The 15820-nt window shown below is 36.4% G+C and overlaps 1 protein-coding gene across 2 annotated transcripts; it reads right to left on the minus strand.

Annotated features, from left to right (window-relative positions):
- Nucleotides 1-3668: 3668 nt before the first annotated feature.
- Nucleotides 3669-15539, minus strand: LOC129574411 (slit homolog 3 protein-like). Of its 2 annotated transcripts, none has more exons than XM_055456420.1 (9): nucleotides 15221-15539; nucleotides 12573-13956; nucleotides 8651-9473; nucleotides 7631-7794; nucleotides 6913-7233; nucleotides 6400-6604; nucleotides 5926-6111; nucleotides 5049-5195; nucleotides 3669-4599 (listed from the first exon to the last, which is right to left on the minus strand). In XM_055456420.1, exons 2-9 carry the CDS (start codon nucleotides 12584-12586, stop codon nucleotides 3925-3927), a joined length of 2535 nt encoding a protein of 844 aa, XP_055312395.1. In that variant the 5' UTR covers nucleotides 12587-13956; nucleotides 15221-15539; the 3' UTR covers nucleotides 3669-3924. The 2 variants fall into 2 exon arrangements, with proteins under 2 accessions (XP_055312395.1, XP_055312396.1); XM_055456421.1 differs by lacking the exon at nucleotides 15221-15539 and adding an exon at nucleotides 14062-14083.
- Between the last annotated feature and the right edge of the window lie 281 nt (nucleotides 15540-15820).

A 15820-nucleotide genomic window follows, 5' to 3' on the forward strand; every position in this document is an offset into this window, starting at 1 on the left:
AAATGTTCAGAAATGTTGTTTGGTAGCCAAATTTGATTTTCAGCCAATAAAGTGGACTGGATGTGGTTTTTTCGAGTTCATGTGTTCTAAAAAGTTGTTTAATTTTTCTCTGGCTATAATTTGGACAAAGAAAATGAGTGAAAAAAAATGTATTCCCCGCGAGTTATGGTCGAAAAACTGAAAAAATTTAGAATTTTTCGGACATTTTGCCCACTTGTATCCACCAAATGTGATTTTTTTGATGAATCGTTATAAAAATTAATGAACAATCTTAAGAATTAAAAATAAAGCGAAGTCAAGCCGAAACATACGATAATTTCTATGAAAATGAGTCTAATTTTGATGATTTTATTGATTTTTCGACAATTCCCAAAATCTCCAACTACATAGATTTTCTGATTTGTGTGGATGCAATATAAATCGCTTTAAAAGGTTTGCATATTTTGTTTTCATTGATCCACGTAATCCAAGCTAGTGCTGCTATTAATTTTCCAAAATAGCCTACACTGAGCAGCGCCCTACAGGGTGTGCATGTAAACGGGTGATATGTAAATGAATGCACTTTGGAATGAATGATTTTGGCTGAAAACTGTCTATTTTTGTATGCCCTTTTGTATGAATGTTAAAAACTGAATATTTTAAATGATTTTTCTGTGTGTTTTTGTATAAATTTGTTGCTTTGATTTTATATTCAAATTAGTTTAATTTTCACACAATTTCATTCTTTTTTCATGAACAATTTTATTTGCCCACTTGTATTTTTCTTTTCTCTGTTGAATGCGTGTATCTCGCATCAACAAATGTCATGAAAACGCACAAGCGAAATCGATTATCTGTTGATACCGAGAATAAGTATCTGTATATTTATTATAATATGCCACCGCTCGAGAAATGGAACCCGAGGAAAGCGATTGTTTACTTTCTGAACGATAAGGCAAGACGAACAACAAATGCGACCGAAAAGACGAAAGAAACACCGTACTACAAAGGCATATTTGATGTGGCTGATGTGATTGCTGACACTGACGATGAGCAACAATCTTAACAAAAATCCAAACAAAAAAAATTTCAATGTACTTTTACTTCTTTTACTCTTCTTATCGATAAAGCAATAAAAAACAAGAAAGTAAATATGCCCTTTGTATTTTTGAAAACTGAAGACCTTTTTTTAAGGTCATTGATTTTTTCAGCTCGAACGGTAGTTCTTAAAAATTCTTATTTTAATCACTGTACGAAACCACTGAATATTTTTGCATACTTGTTTGGAAACCAATCGAAAGTTTTTTGTGTTCATGTACTGCTGTGAAAAAATGCGAAATTATAGCGTTTGTATAGGGTTTGTACATTCTTTTCGCTTGTCAAATTATGATTCATTTTTTGTTGAAATTTTTTTTCAGTAAATCAGCTGAAACATTTGGCGCAAATCATTTCCCTGCGTTTAATTTTCCTCTTCACGTTTTCTTTTTTGCATTCATAATTTAATTTTTTTATTAATTTGGGATTTTGCCGCCTCGTGCAAATGCACGCCTTGCACTTGTCCAAATCCGGCACCGCCAACCATAAAACATTCTATTTTTGAATTGAACGTTTTCCCGCCACTTTTAAAAATCCAATTGATCGTTTGGAATAATTCCGAACGAATTGTGCGGTAGCTGCTATTTCAAAATATCCACAGCTATTGCCTACAAATAGCAACTACTAATAGCTCAAAATATAGCAATATACAAAATGAGACAACTGAATGGCAAATCATTCTTTTGTCTCTTTGTGGACATTAATTCCCACATTTTCGATAAAAAGTGAATGAAACACAATCACGTGTTTAGTACATTTCATTGTTCAATACCGACATCGAACACACCCTTCTAACGTCAGTAATGGTATCTGTCAAATTTTCCGCTCAAAATGACCTATTCATAGCAAACATCTAAACAAAGTCAACGTATTTTTCAATTTTTATTTTTTATTTGGGAAAACTAACATAATATTCAATTTCGAAATTATACCATTTGAAAATTGTTGTGCCGTTTGTTACATACGAATGTGCAACGATTAATTTAGTTGTATCGTCTCTAAGCCTCACAAGAAGCCATATCCGCTCAATTTTCGACGAACTATCGATTAAAAGTGGTAAGAATGCGGTCTGAAGCCATTTCATCGTCGAAAAATAGGTCGGATTGAAGTGAATTTTTCAACTTGTACTTTTTGCACTGAAAATGATATTTTAGTTCGGAAAACACGTGAAATGGACCTCTGACGACGTTTTGGTCTTAGAAAATTGCTATTTTTTCGTAAAAATAATGGGAGTCTACCAACACCTAAATACCCACTTCGTTGTCATTTTGGTCAATAATCGGCATTTTTACATCTGAATGTATGAAATTGAACTTTTTTTCGGGGAATACATAAAAAATGCACTTCCCAGAGCTTTGGTAGTTGAGAAAAATTATTTTTTAATAAAAAAAATAAGGATCCACAATTACTTCAACATTCCTTTTATGGTTATTTGAAATTTTTTCGCATTTTACAATGTGAAATTAGGGAGAAATGGAACTTTTTGGATGTTAGTGGAAATTTACTATTTCCAGAGTTTTTGAAATATGGATGCAAATGTTTTACGAAAAAAATAGCATCTTCCTAATAATATGACATTTATCTGGCAGAAGTGTATTTTCCCGAAAATAATTGCCTTACAAAAGTAGTGTTATCAGATGAAAAACCTCTAGATGAGGTTAAAATGGAGTGACGCTCCTGTCCGTGCATTTAGCACTCAAAATAACTGATATCATTTTGAGTGACGCCAGGACGCTGTATTTTTACTGGATACGAGGTTCAAAAGTGTTTTTCGCATTCACTATTGTGAAAATTTATTCACAATAAGGAAAAATATCGCGTCACGATTTTTGAACGGCAAAACGCTTGTAAAAACTTGGTCTAAAATCAAAAGTCGTGCCGTGTAATGACAATTTTTTGATGATGACAATTTTTTCACTCTTATGTTATAGGCATTTTGCATGCAAAATAACTCGACTGTCGAAATCACTGTGATTTTCTTTTCTAAATTTGGTTTATGAATGAAAAAGTGATTTTGTATAAAATTGTATAAACAATAAATAAAATCTTCATCAGAACTGTGCGAGAAGATATAAGTATCACCGACAACAGATGACGACACAGAAAACATTCAATTTATCAAAAAGCACGATTCTTTGCTCTAGCAGGCTTAAAACTCTTTCTAACAAACACTTGCGTTCAATCTTCATTTTTGTGATTTTTATTTCATGTTCTTAGGCAGAACCTGCAATTTTCCACTTCAACTCAAGCTCCACCAAGCTTGTTAGCTTCATTCAAGCTCCACTGTTGTTAAATGAGCTTTGTTGAAGCTCCACTTAGACGATTGACTCTACTTTTCCAACGTATTCAAGAAAGCCAATCGCAATTTCGTATGGTTCACAACATTTGACAGGTTTCCGTTAGAAAATCGACTGAATGGTTAACATTTGGCATTTGAAGTTCTTTTTTGTCATTTCCCCTCCTATGCAGGTATTGTAGCACACCGTTTAACACCTTGAATTGTGCACTCACTTGTTGGCATACGTTCCAATTTCATAACCAATTAGCCAAATTTGTATTTTCAGTTGCAAGACGGAGTAAAAAAAACGTCACTGTTTAACGGTACAAATACTTTATTCGTGAGCAAAATAGAATCTCTTATAAATCTAAGGTCGCGTCCTGTTTCGATAAATTAGTTTAATATTTTGCGGTCGTATTTTTCTTTCTCTTTTTCATGTACAAAAAAAAAACATTATAAATTATGTGCAACGAGCTGTGCTGCTTGTGGTATGTTTCGAAAAGAGGAAAATTGTCTATCACATTTCATTTGTTGGTAAAAAAAAATTCAAATGGCAATTGCTCGATCAATTGTTATAATGTCGTTGTGGCCTGAAGTTTAAGGTAGCGATTGCTGTTTTCGATGTCGACGGAATGTTGATCGGCGGCTGCATAGCATACCGTCGACGGTATGGATCGTCGATGATGTGTAATTTTGGTGGCCGCCCAAATGAATGCAAACACACTGGTGATGAGCACACCAATGCTTAGACTTGGCATTAGGCCATCGTTAAAATGATTCATCAGCTGGGAGGCGTATGCCGTTTCGATTGGCGCCTGAATCGTTTTTACCGTCGTTGGCATTTCCGTGCCACGATAAATGCTTGTGTATTCAATTGGCTGAATTTGTTGTCGTTCCGTTTGTATTTGATCGGAAATTTTCTCAAACGATGAAATATCCGAGATCATTTCATCCTCTTCTTGTCTCAATTTCGGTTGCATCGTTTCCACTTCGAACTTTGTGGTTGTTGGTGAAATGGTCACCGGCACAGCAAAATGATCAGCATTCCGATCCGTTACCAACACATTTTCGATTTGCTTCAATTTTGTTATGTTTGAACATCCAACGACTAAGTCTCGTTGATCGTCACTCTTTTGCACCAACACCAAACAAAAGCGATATTTATCACCAATCGCAAATTGCGTCGCATCATACAAGATCACGCTCACAATATTCTCATTCCCCATTTTATTACTCTCGCAGTGCATCTATTGTAGGGAAGAGAGGAAAATTATCCAAGTTAGATCAAGAGAAATTAGACTCATTTGAAAAGGAAATAAGCGTATTAAAGAATAAAAAAATGGAATCGTTTTCATATCATTTGAAACTATCTTGAAACGAAAGTACGATAGAGATTTTGGCGGTGACATGCAACCTTCTCAGTGACCACTGCTTACTCACACTAATTGACATTTACTACGTCAGTATAATATGGCAGCAGTTAGGCCTATAGGCATCAAATTTGACACCGCCAATTGTGCGTACCAATTTCAACCTTTCTTTGTAAATTTTAAACAAAGGAAAATTGAAATGATTCAATCGATTAAAGGAATGTACACAAATCAATCGAAGAAATACCATTCGAAACATTTAGTATTGATTTTTTTAAATTAAAATGGATAAGAACAAAAAATAGTCATTGTTGGAATCGTCATACCGGTAGATTTTCCATGAGGCTTTCATTCCATTTTGATTCTTTGTACACGAAAATGGCATCACATGTAAAATTCGCACTGTTCAACGTTACACTCCAGGTAATTATCAATCCGTAATCCATCGACAAGTGTATCTTTTTCAAAATTATCTGCAAAAAAAAAACGCAAATATTAGTTTGGAATTTTGGAAATAGTCTTCAAAGAAACAGGTGGTATATTAAATCTTAAGAGGCATAATTCCCACGCCATAAGATAATAATCGTGTCTCTTCTTGAAATGGATAAAAATTTGTTTGTTCTAAAAAAAAAGTTCCGAATTCTGAAGAATTCATGTAGTCGTCAGAGAAATTGTCATTTTTCCCTTAAAAATGCAACCCAGAGGAACGCCGCGGAAACGAAATTCCCAGACAAAAAAATGTCCCTCAAGACAAAGTCTAACGTAATTAGCTCAACAATCACTAGCCATCTGTTTGAAATAGATTAAATTTTGGTCTTGACCCATTACGAGCTGAAATAAGGCAGCTTCTACATGCTTTCTGGTATGGAACTTTGAATAGGCCATCGAAGAAAATTTGTAAATTTTATCATAATTTAATTGGTCATTTTGGCCTTCGAGCTCATTTTTGGATCTATCGAAAGTCAAATAGATGAAAACCTGTAGAAGAAAATGAAAAAAATATCGCGTTTTCGAAATAAATTGAAAAAAAAAAACAAATCGTTCAGTTGACCCACTCTAATTGGACACTATACAAGTCTAGATTTAAAGTCACGATCAAAAACTTCCAAATTAGAAAAACACATGATTTTATCAAATCCAAGAGCATCCACACTTATGACAATACCGATAATAGCCAATTAATTGAGTAACTAATTAACTTACGTCGTCGCTGAATTTGTTAACGAATGTCAAATTGTTTTGCTTGGCTCGGATTTCAAGTTGATGCAGTACATTTGCGTTGCTGTTGCGATTCACATTACCATCACAGTTAAGTGAATCCAATGGAATTTCCTGGAGTGTCGCACCTTCTAAATGGGGAGGAGTCGCACAAACAGCACTCAATTGATCCTACACGATAGACAATGAATCGAAAAGTATTTATATGAAACATAAGACAAACACAACGTTATATCGAACTAAAAAAAAATTACAATAATTCTGAATTATGGAATAGCGAACAATAAAATAATACTAAATTTCAAATGGAATCTTTAAAATTGACAGGTTTTCTAATAATCAGAGAATAATTGGCAACTATTTTCGACTTATTATCATAAAACCAGTCAATTATTAATTGAGAAAAAAAAACAACGATTTATTGAAAGATGAGAGGTGTGAAAAGAAAACCTGTAATACCTGTGCTGAAATGCTAGATTTCGACATCCATTCGGCAAACGGCTTCAACGAGCAATCACATGACAATGGATTATCGCGCAACGATAAAGTCCCAAGAGCATTTGCACTGATGAATGCATTTTTGGCCACCATTGATATGTCATTCCCATCGACGCGCAACTCTTTCAACGATGGCAACGGCGTCACTAGATCGGCGGTCAAAGCTCTGTGAATGAAGAAGAAATTTTTTTTGGAACAATATTGACTTTTGATTTTACGTTCTCTTTTTCTTTTGCTTAAATTATACTTTTTTTTCAATGAATTGTTTAGTATTGTTTCTTTATTTGGTCAAGGGGTAAATGACCAATGGCCATCATTACTTTTCCCATGTCGTGCATAGAGAGAATTATTTGGTATGACACAATGCCCGATAGGAAAATTGTATTTAAAGTTTAATTTGTTTAAACTTTGAACCAATTTGATTTTAAAACAAACCTTTTGACTTCATCGACAAGAAAAAGAACGGTTACATACCTTAGAAAATTGTGTGTTAAATTCAAGACTAGCAACCGAGACAAGTGCTTCAGCGATGCACCTGATATGGCGACAATGCCATTGTGGCTCAAATCCAGCGTTTGCAGTGAATTCAGACCAGAAAATGAATGATCTTGCAGCACATCGATTTGATTGTGACGCAGCGTGAGTCTGGTCAAAAAGGGGAAATTCTCAAAAGCACCCGTATAAATGCTGGTGAATAGATTTGTGCCCAAATTCAATGACTCCAATGATTTCAGTACGGGCAACAGATTCCGCGTTAAAGGTCCACGAAGTAAATTCGATGATAAATCCAATTCCCTGCAAGTGAATGATCATAAACGATTCAATTTAGTAATTTTTTCATCCTAGAAGAATCCTAGGGAAGGAAAGGCACTGCAGGTTTATGAGTGAAATCGAACGAGTTTGTCGGCTATGAAATCCATGGAAAAAACTGCACATCTATTTTGAATATGCATACTCGCCTTTCGATCTCACCCATAAACCATAAAGATGAAAACAAGGGTGGCGATCATAATCTCCCAGACGATCGGACAAAATGTGTATGTTCAAATATGTTTATAATACATAGCTGTCTGTCGGGGAGATTATGACCGCCACCCAAAAAAGAATATCTCTTTCTGCACCTTGGAAAATAATCTATTCAAACGTTATCGTTTCTCGCTTGACTTTGATCGATCACAAAGGAAACACTTACTTCAAATTAACACACTGGCCAATTGCTTGCAAATTGTCGCCGATTTCCAACCGATTTCCGTTCAGCTTAAGTGTTTGTAGTTTTTTCAATGTTAAAAATGCTCGCTGCGAAATGCCCGAAATATTGTTATCACTCAGTTCCAAATAGCTCAGATTTTCAAGCATCTAATAATGAAAAACACGAAGAAAACCAGAAGATATTGAATAAAAAGGTCATGACTTTCGATTTGAATAACGAAACCGGTGACTTTTTATCAGGCCCGTAGCCAGGATTGATTGTATGGGGCGGCATGACCAATTTTTGGGGTGGCGCGTAATTTTCAATTTTTCAATAGAAAATTTTTGATATTTAATATCCTGAAACTTAATTTTCCCTTGATTTATTGTAAAATTTTCTTCAACTGTCGTCGATTTCAGCTATCTTGGACTAGCGGCAAATCATTTTCAACCATAAATGCAGTTGCTTTAGTTTCAAATTCGTTGAAACTTTTTTATTTTGTAACTTTTTTATGTCCTCGATGACCAAATCAATCAGTGGGATTGCTCTGACGTAGATCATTTCTCGCGACTGATGCAATTTATTGGCTGGCTCCAATAAATCTAACACTCTTTTCAAGAATAAGAGCATGGGAATGAATTTTGGTTTTTGAATGAATATATGTAAACAATAAATGTCGCAGACGATAAATATTCGTTATAAACAAAAGCATATCGAGAATGATTTTATAGGTCTCAATATCAAGTCATTATAGAAGATGGAATAAAACAAAATTCAGAAGTCGTTCGGCAATTCGTTTGGTAGTGTATCGTTCGGCTGTTTTCTTGTGTTGACTAATACTATTGAAGAACGTAATGTAACTCATTCTAATTTCAATTCCATGAATTATATTTGCTTCACGATTATTCATATTCAAGCATTTCGCTCCGCCACCCCACGCACCCTTCTGGCTACGGGCCTGACTTTTTATTTTTATTTTTAAACGAAAAAACAGACGACATCACATCTGGAATGAAAACTCACCAAAAAATCGGATGCGTCCAAGTATTTAATGCGATTTTGGGATAAAACCAGGCGTTCCAATGCGATGAGTGGCGCCAATGATTGTGATGGTACGGATGAGAGTGCATTATTTGGTAGGCCAAGTTCAAGTAATGGTATTTTCATGCCTAAAAATGCTTGTCGATGAACGCGTTTAATTTCACCTGACGATATCACCAGGCCATGTAATGAGACTCCGTCAAAAATGCGTGCATCACTTAAAAATGTGACATTTTTGAGTGTACAATCGAGTAATGACACCGGGTATCTGGTATTTCTTAAACCGTCCGCAATTTGTTGCAGTCCATGAATATCACCGCTACACCGTAGTGTTTGTGGTATATCACAGCCACATTCCAAATATCGGCTATTTTCGCTGATATTAGGGCACTTCCAATCCGCATAGGGATCGATGCCGGTCGATTTAATTTTTCGCTTGCGCAAATCATTTTTATTATACAATTTGGCAGCGTTCAATGTGGTTTCGATTGATTTCATTGATTTGGTAATTGGTTTAACGGTAGCCAGTGTGTTTGGCCATTCGTTGGGCATTTTTTGTACATTGTCATCATCATCATCATCGGTGTCGGCAATGGCATGATTTATAGCATTTACTCGCAAGCTTTGGTTTAATTGTGGCCTAGTATTTACAGTGGTTTCAATGATACGGTTGATGACAACACGGTGCCCATGCGCCGACAAATCAATCGCCGGTGTATGTTGGGCATCAATTAACGGCTCATTTATGTTCGTCGAATGCACGCGACAGCAAATGACTAGCAGCAACACACTTAACAGATGCAAACTGAAACGAAACACATGCAATCGAAAACGATTGAAAATAAAACAAAACGTAAATACCCAATGAAATTCATATATATATGGTTTAAGATGAACAAGAGGTTTTTTCTTTGATTTAAACCGTTTAAAAGTCTGAAAAAAAAGTCCAAGAAGCAACGAATAACAAAACAACAAAAAAATTGATAACTTCATTCGTCGATGAATATTTTTTTTTTCCGTTTGTTTGTTGGTGATTTATGAGATTGCATGACGGTGGTTGGGCTCATTTCAAATGGAAATCTTCTTAATCAGTAAATTGTGACCAATTCGCTGGCTTTTTAATCGAAATAACAAAAAAAAATCGAGCCTTTTATTCTCCTAAACATTGCGCCAAACCTCTTCGATCGATTCCATAAATAAATACTTTACTGACTTCTATATTACAAAATCCGATTTGTGTTGTTGTTGTTTCTTTTTATATCTTGATCTTTTTTTTTCTCTTTTTGTCTTGCTTCATCTTGATGATTTTCTTAACGACGCGATGGCGAAGAAGAAGAAAGAAAAAACCACCAAAGAATGTCAAGATGTTGTGTCCCACTCAAAATGAGTTACCTCAATAATAATATTAAGCATTTTTCAATTATATCCAACTCACATAACCTACGCAAATTACATGGTGTTCCGAATGTGAATGAGAGAATGAATGAGCAAGCGCGCTCAAGTCGAAGTGCGCGCACCGCACATTGATCGAACGCAACATTCATTAATGCAGTTCTCTCTCTCTCTCTCCGTTTTTTTCTTCTCCTCGTTGGATGATTGGTGTGTTAAAGCCAGATGTTTCGTTGAAACTGGCATCATCTATCGATATAGCACAGTTTTTTTTTTTTGTTTTTCTTTCTCGTAATGGATGGTAAACATCTAATGAGACCATTTCGGAATTTGTGCTCAGCGGTAACAATGAAGATATTTTTCCCCCCTTCATTGAAAGGCGCATCAAGCATTCAAAAACCCAGCCAATTGGCCACATATTCTCTGCTCCGCATAAACCATCAATAAATGGCACTAAAATATCACACGTGCGTGTGTGTGTGTGTGTGTGTGAACGAGCGAACGAGTGGAGTGAGTGAGTGAGTGTATTTGTTGAAAGAACAAGTCTCGCCCACGTACACCACACCGTGTATGCGCGTGAGCGCGTGCGCACATGAGCCAACGTTCACTCTGTCACAAAACTTAATGAATTACTAATGTCGAGAAAGTTGCGTGTTTAAGATTAGAGGCTTGTTCTCTTGCCAAACGATTTATTTCCACACGAAAATCGCTCAAAATCATTCAGTCACAAAAGTCCAACATGTACAGAATAACACGGAATTCATCACAACACGGAAGAGAATCTGAGTTGCATTTTAAATAATCAGCTTCAAATTGAGCTGCATTCCAATTTAGCTAGTTGGTTGCAGATTCAATTTTAATGACATTTTTCAGGTGTTTTTTTGACGATTTTCGTTCTTCATTTTGCTAGTGTGTCTTGAAGATCCATTCAACTAGCCAAGTTAGCCTAATTGTCGTTTTACTCTGAACACAATTCACAGAGACAAACCGAAAAATTTACCTATTCAGAATTTTATTTTTATTTTTTTTAAAATTTTTTATGAAGAAATTTTAATTGCAAGCATTCATTTGAGTCTAGACACAGCATTAGTGTCTGACAGACACTGTCTGTTCCGTTGCGTCTTTTCAAAAAAATTCTACATTGTGCAACAACGAAAATCAATCTTGTGCAGACCAGATTCAGTTACAGTTTAATCAAACAAGTGGACAAACAAATAACATTCATTTACAGTGCAAGAGATCAAGAATGCAATTCTGGTTGCAAGGCGTGTAACATCGAATCATTGTCAACAATACGGCACACAACAAACACACACACACACCACAAAATACCATCTATAGAATTTCGCTATAGCTGGGGCATGTTTGTTTGTTCCAACACTGGAAAAATCACAGTGTCATCGTATCCGAGTGCAAAAAAAAGAGAGAAGAGAATAGAGTCATCTATTGTTTGTCCATTCTTCAATTGTCTCTTAGCTAAAAGCCCATGTCCATTTAAACGACGACACAGCGCGATTAATTTAGAAAAATGTGCGCTAGTGTGCGTGGTAAGAGAGAAAAAGTGCCAATAGATGGATGGGAATGCGATGTATGGCTGAATGAAGAGAACAAAACCCATTTCCGATTCTTTTATACATAATTCGAGGTTTGGTGTTTGTTCGAATGCTCAAATGGTGTGTATGTGTGCTGTGTGCGCTTATTGTGCTTCTCGCATTGTTATTGCCGGTAATGATGACGCGCTGTTTACTAAGCGCACCGACTTTCAATTGATTCTGCTGCTGTTTGGCCGTGTGTGTGTGTGTGTATCTCGGTTTTGTTTTTTGCATCGAGCCTCTTTCGTTTCCGAATTGGTGTTTGATGTTTGATGTAGGCGCAACAGAGACACTCACTCACACCGACATTTTTACCTGGCCGTTTGAATTTTTAACACAACAATACTGAACCGGGCTAACTCGTCGATTGAATGAAATATTCTGATCGCGTAACGCGAAAACAATGGAACATTATAATTGGACGATTTCGTGTATGGATATACTGGAGTGTGTTAATGTTTACTCTAGCATTTGACAACGATGAACGGGCAAAAAGAGCTATTTTCCATTATACGATGAAGATGCAGTCACTTTTTTGCTGCTGCTGCGGCTGCTTCGCGTAGTAAAAATAAAATATATTTATCGCTTGCTATTCTTTTGTACGGCAAAGAGACAAAACAACAACATAAAATCGTTGAATACATTTCCGCTTGTGTCGTGAGTGCCCGCAGAATTCTGGCGCGAGCAAGAATCAACGAACAGCAGCAGCAGCAGAAGAAAAAAATAATAATATGATAAATAACACATTAAGGTGCCGTTGTCACTTCGATTCGACAATCAAAGTCACCTTCTTGCTGCTGTTGCTGTGGCTGTTGCTATTACGGTTGCTTTATTCAATTTTGCCAATTTTTTTCTTTCACTTTCTGATCTATTCGCATTTGAATGGAATCCTTTCGGCAAGGGCGTGTCTATGTTTTACTCACCTGGTTTTTAACATGTTGACCTTATTGAAGAAAATATTTATTGTTGAATGGGTAACGACTTCGACACACTACACTTCGATTCACATTCAATAGATCACGTTCTCTATCGATCACTCGCTTTCTCTATCGGGCTAGATTGATCTCCTTCGTTCTTTCTTTCTATGTCGCTAGCTCGACGCTCCGGTAGAAATTTCTCAATCTCCTTTGTGCTTGATCAGTTTTTTTTTATCCTTCGCTTGCTCTCTCCATTCCTCTCTCTCCTTCTCTCTCTCTCTTCCTTCTCCCCTTCTCGCTCTTAGCGTCTCCACGCGTTGATCGAGCTCAAGTCGCAACTCAATCGGTGCTAACGTTCAAGTATGAATGCGAAACGCATATTTTTATTCAGTTCAACTTGTAACATTTTGGCCTTTTTTCAAACTACACATCGGTCTTGTTACGGTTTCATTTCAACTGTTTTTTTTCTCCATTTGTCGCATGAATCGGCGACTAAATAGACGTTTCGCTAAATTAGAAATTCACTAACTTAAACTTTAAAAAAAACCAGTGATTTGTTTCGCTATTTTCACCATAAACAAATTCAGTTGTCTTTTTGAGTTGTCTCTTTGTTCTTTCACTCTCTTTTCTCAACTTGATATTCATTTATTTATTTATGTTTTTCGGTTTGAAAGCACTGAACAATGATCAAATCGGTGCGCTGAACCAAATTCGGCTGATGAATCGTGTTCCAACTAAAGATTTCTTCACAAAACACCGCGCTCACACACAATGCGTACCATCAAGTCGTTCTTTTTTTTCTCCTTCGGTTTTGCTTATACAATTTCATCGAACGAATGACAATAGTTTTTATTCATCAATCACTTTTCACTGCACAGACGCGCGCAAGACTCTTATTTTGTTATGAAGCAAGCACAAAGCAAAAGCAAAATGCGGGATTGAAACCAAAAACACACACATAGAATCTGATGAATCCGCAAGCAAGATAAGATTGTCGAGCCAAATTCAACGGAATAAACAATTTGAAGCAACATCGAGATGGAAATGATACAACATCGAATGAGCTCGTGCCCTCGACGAGTTGTGGTGCTGCACAAACACACAACGCGCTAGCACATTTTTGGTTCCAACCTACGCACTAATGATCGCATTTTACCATTATTTATTGAAATCACTTTTTCTTTGTGCTTTTTTTTCTCTTTCTCTCGATATTCTTCGTTGTTATTATGGTTGATGTTGTTGTTTTGTGGGGTCTTTCTCGTTGCTCAAAAGATGTTCTTGTTGTTTACAAAAAAAAAGCAACCAAACTGTTCCATCAAATGAGGTATGACAACATTTGAACTATGATGAATATGTTCGGCTTTAAAACTCCAACACTCGGCAACACATCCTAAGAGAGAAAAGAAAAGAAAACGCTTGCAATTAAACAATCAGAGTCAAATCGTGCTTTATGGAAAAGACAGTTATAGAATAAATAATTCTTGTTGTTTAGCACGTTTTCGCCAGCCAACATCGTTCGACAAAACAATCATTTTTTTTTCTTCGGTGTGTCGTGACTTTTTCGTGTGTATGTGTGTGTTCGCTTCTCTATTCTGAGCGTTGTTGTATCGTGCACAGATCACATCGAGATCTGTTTCCCCTTCAAATGATCTCATTTTTAGGCGGCTCATTGACATGCATGGCGCATTGCAATGAACTGCAATATATGACCATTTTATGTGTATGTGCCGAAAAAAATAATGATCACGACGACCGCGACAGAACCTAACACGAACCGCAAAAAACAAACGGACTTGGTAAAATTGTACATGTTATGAAAATCAAAATGAAATCAAAGGTTTTTTGCCCGTTTGTTCATTTTTTTTTCTTCGTCGTCTTCGGCGTCGAAAAGGAACAACGGTCCAAATTTCGACGGATATGTCAACAATGTATCTTGCTCATTGTGTGTGTGTGTGTGTGTGTGTTTTGAATAATTTATTCAATGAATATGAAATAAGACGATGGAAGTGGTGTGTTCCAAAACCACAGAATGATGACGACGAAAGAAAGAAAAAAAACACAACTGAGTGTTGCAGTTTCAAGAAATCCATGCGTCGGTTTCTGAACCTCGTATATTTTTTATTCGGTATAACGACGCGGCTCACTATCGCTTACACCTCTATCTACCTTTATATCTGCCCACACAATACACGGGCTCCAACCAGTAACAACCAACAAATCCAACATCGGGAGAGAAAAAAAAACAGAGAATGAATTGAACAGAAAACAACACCGATGGCTTAACAACGATCAAAGATTTTTCTGCTTTATCTCTTTCGCTCCGTTTTTTTCTGTTGTTGCTCTCATCCGTTGGTGATGTTTATTTGGCCTTTTTATTTCGATGTTTATCGTAGTCCTTGTGATGCACACAAATGTGACACTTTGACGACGACGATTGCGAAAATCGATCACACGACAAAAGTGGAAAAAAGAAGAAATTGCGCACCAAATTCTCTAGTTCAACGGCACAGAATTCACCAATTATTCAGTATTTCAATGAAGAATACACATTTTTCACACGGATACGGCGTTTGATGTGCATTTTTTTAACACTCATTTACATTTTTCAGCGCACACACAATTAATTGCAATTGTAAGTAACACAAAACTCGTACCAAATTTGCGTAAATGGCCAAAATTTCCACCATCTGCTTTCGGTTTTAACAGTGCAACACAGCTAGATAATAACAGTCACAATCGTCATCGACTAGAGTTGTCATCACTGTTGGTTGTTATTTATTTATTTCTCTTCTTTTTTCGTTTTTGTTCGTTCGTCTAATAAACGCGCTTCAAGCCACACGTTCAATCAACACACAGTCCGAAGAAAGATCGCGATCGATCAGACAATCAGTTGAACACAGAGCTATGGCATACAAGCGAGAGAAACCACAAACATCGCATCGTTACGGTGTGATCGCCAAACGAATACTGAACCTGATATGCATTATTCATTGATGATGTCGGGCCCAAAAACACACCGTGTGTACGCCGTCACAACCGCATGCACACACAATGCTATAACTGGTAATGTTTAACTATGCGAAGGCAGATCACTTTTGTCGACTTTAAGCTGCATTGAATTTTTTTTCTCCAAGTTTTTTCTTCGTTTTTTTGTCTGTTTTTTTTCTTTCTGCTTTCAGTGAAGCAAAGGGGAATTGTCGCTTGTTTTTGTTCACGGGTCTGAAAACGCTTTTGAAAATCGAAATACCGGCGAT

Source organism: Sitodiplosis mosellana, unplaced genomic scaffold, assembly GCF_009176505.1.
Source record: "Sitodiplosis mosellana isolate CC-2019 unplaced genomic scaffold, AAFC_SMos_1.0 Smas_scaffold_6162, whole genome shotgun sequence".
NCBI classification, from domain to species: Eukaryota; Metazoa; Arthropoda; class Insecta; order Diptera; family Cecidomyiidae; genus Sitodiplosis; species Sitodiplosis mosellana.

What these genes read in the sequence shown, in the direction of transcription:
- LOC129574411 (XM_055456420.1), bottom strand. An exon ending in TTAACACACAATTTTCTAAG is followed by an intron (nt 6,605 to 6,912) that starts GTATGTAACCGT and finishes CTTCATTCACAG; the next exon opens with AGCTTTGACCGCCGATCTAG. An exon ending in TTAACAAATTCAGCGACGAC is followed by an intron (nt 5,196 to 5,925) that starts GTAAGTTAATTA and finishes TTTTTTTTGCAG; the next exon opens with ATAATTTTGAAAAAGATACA.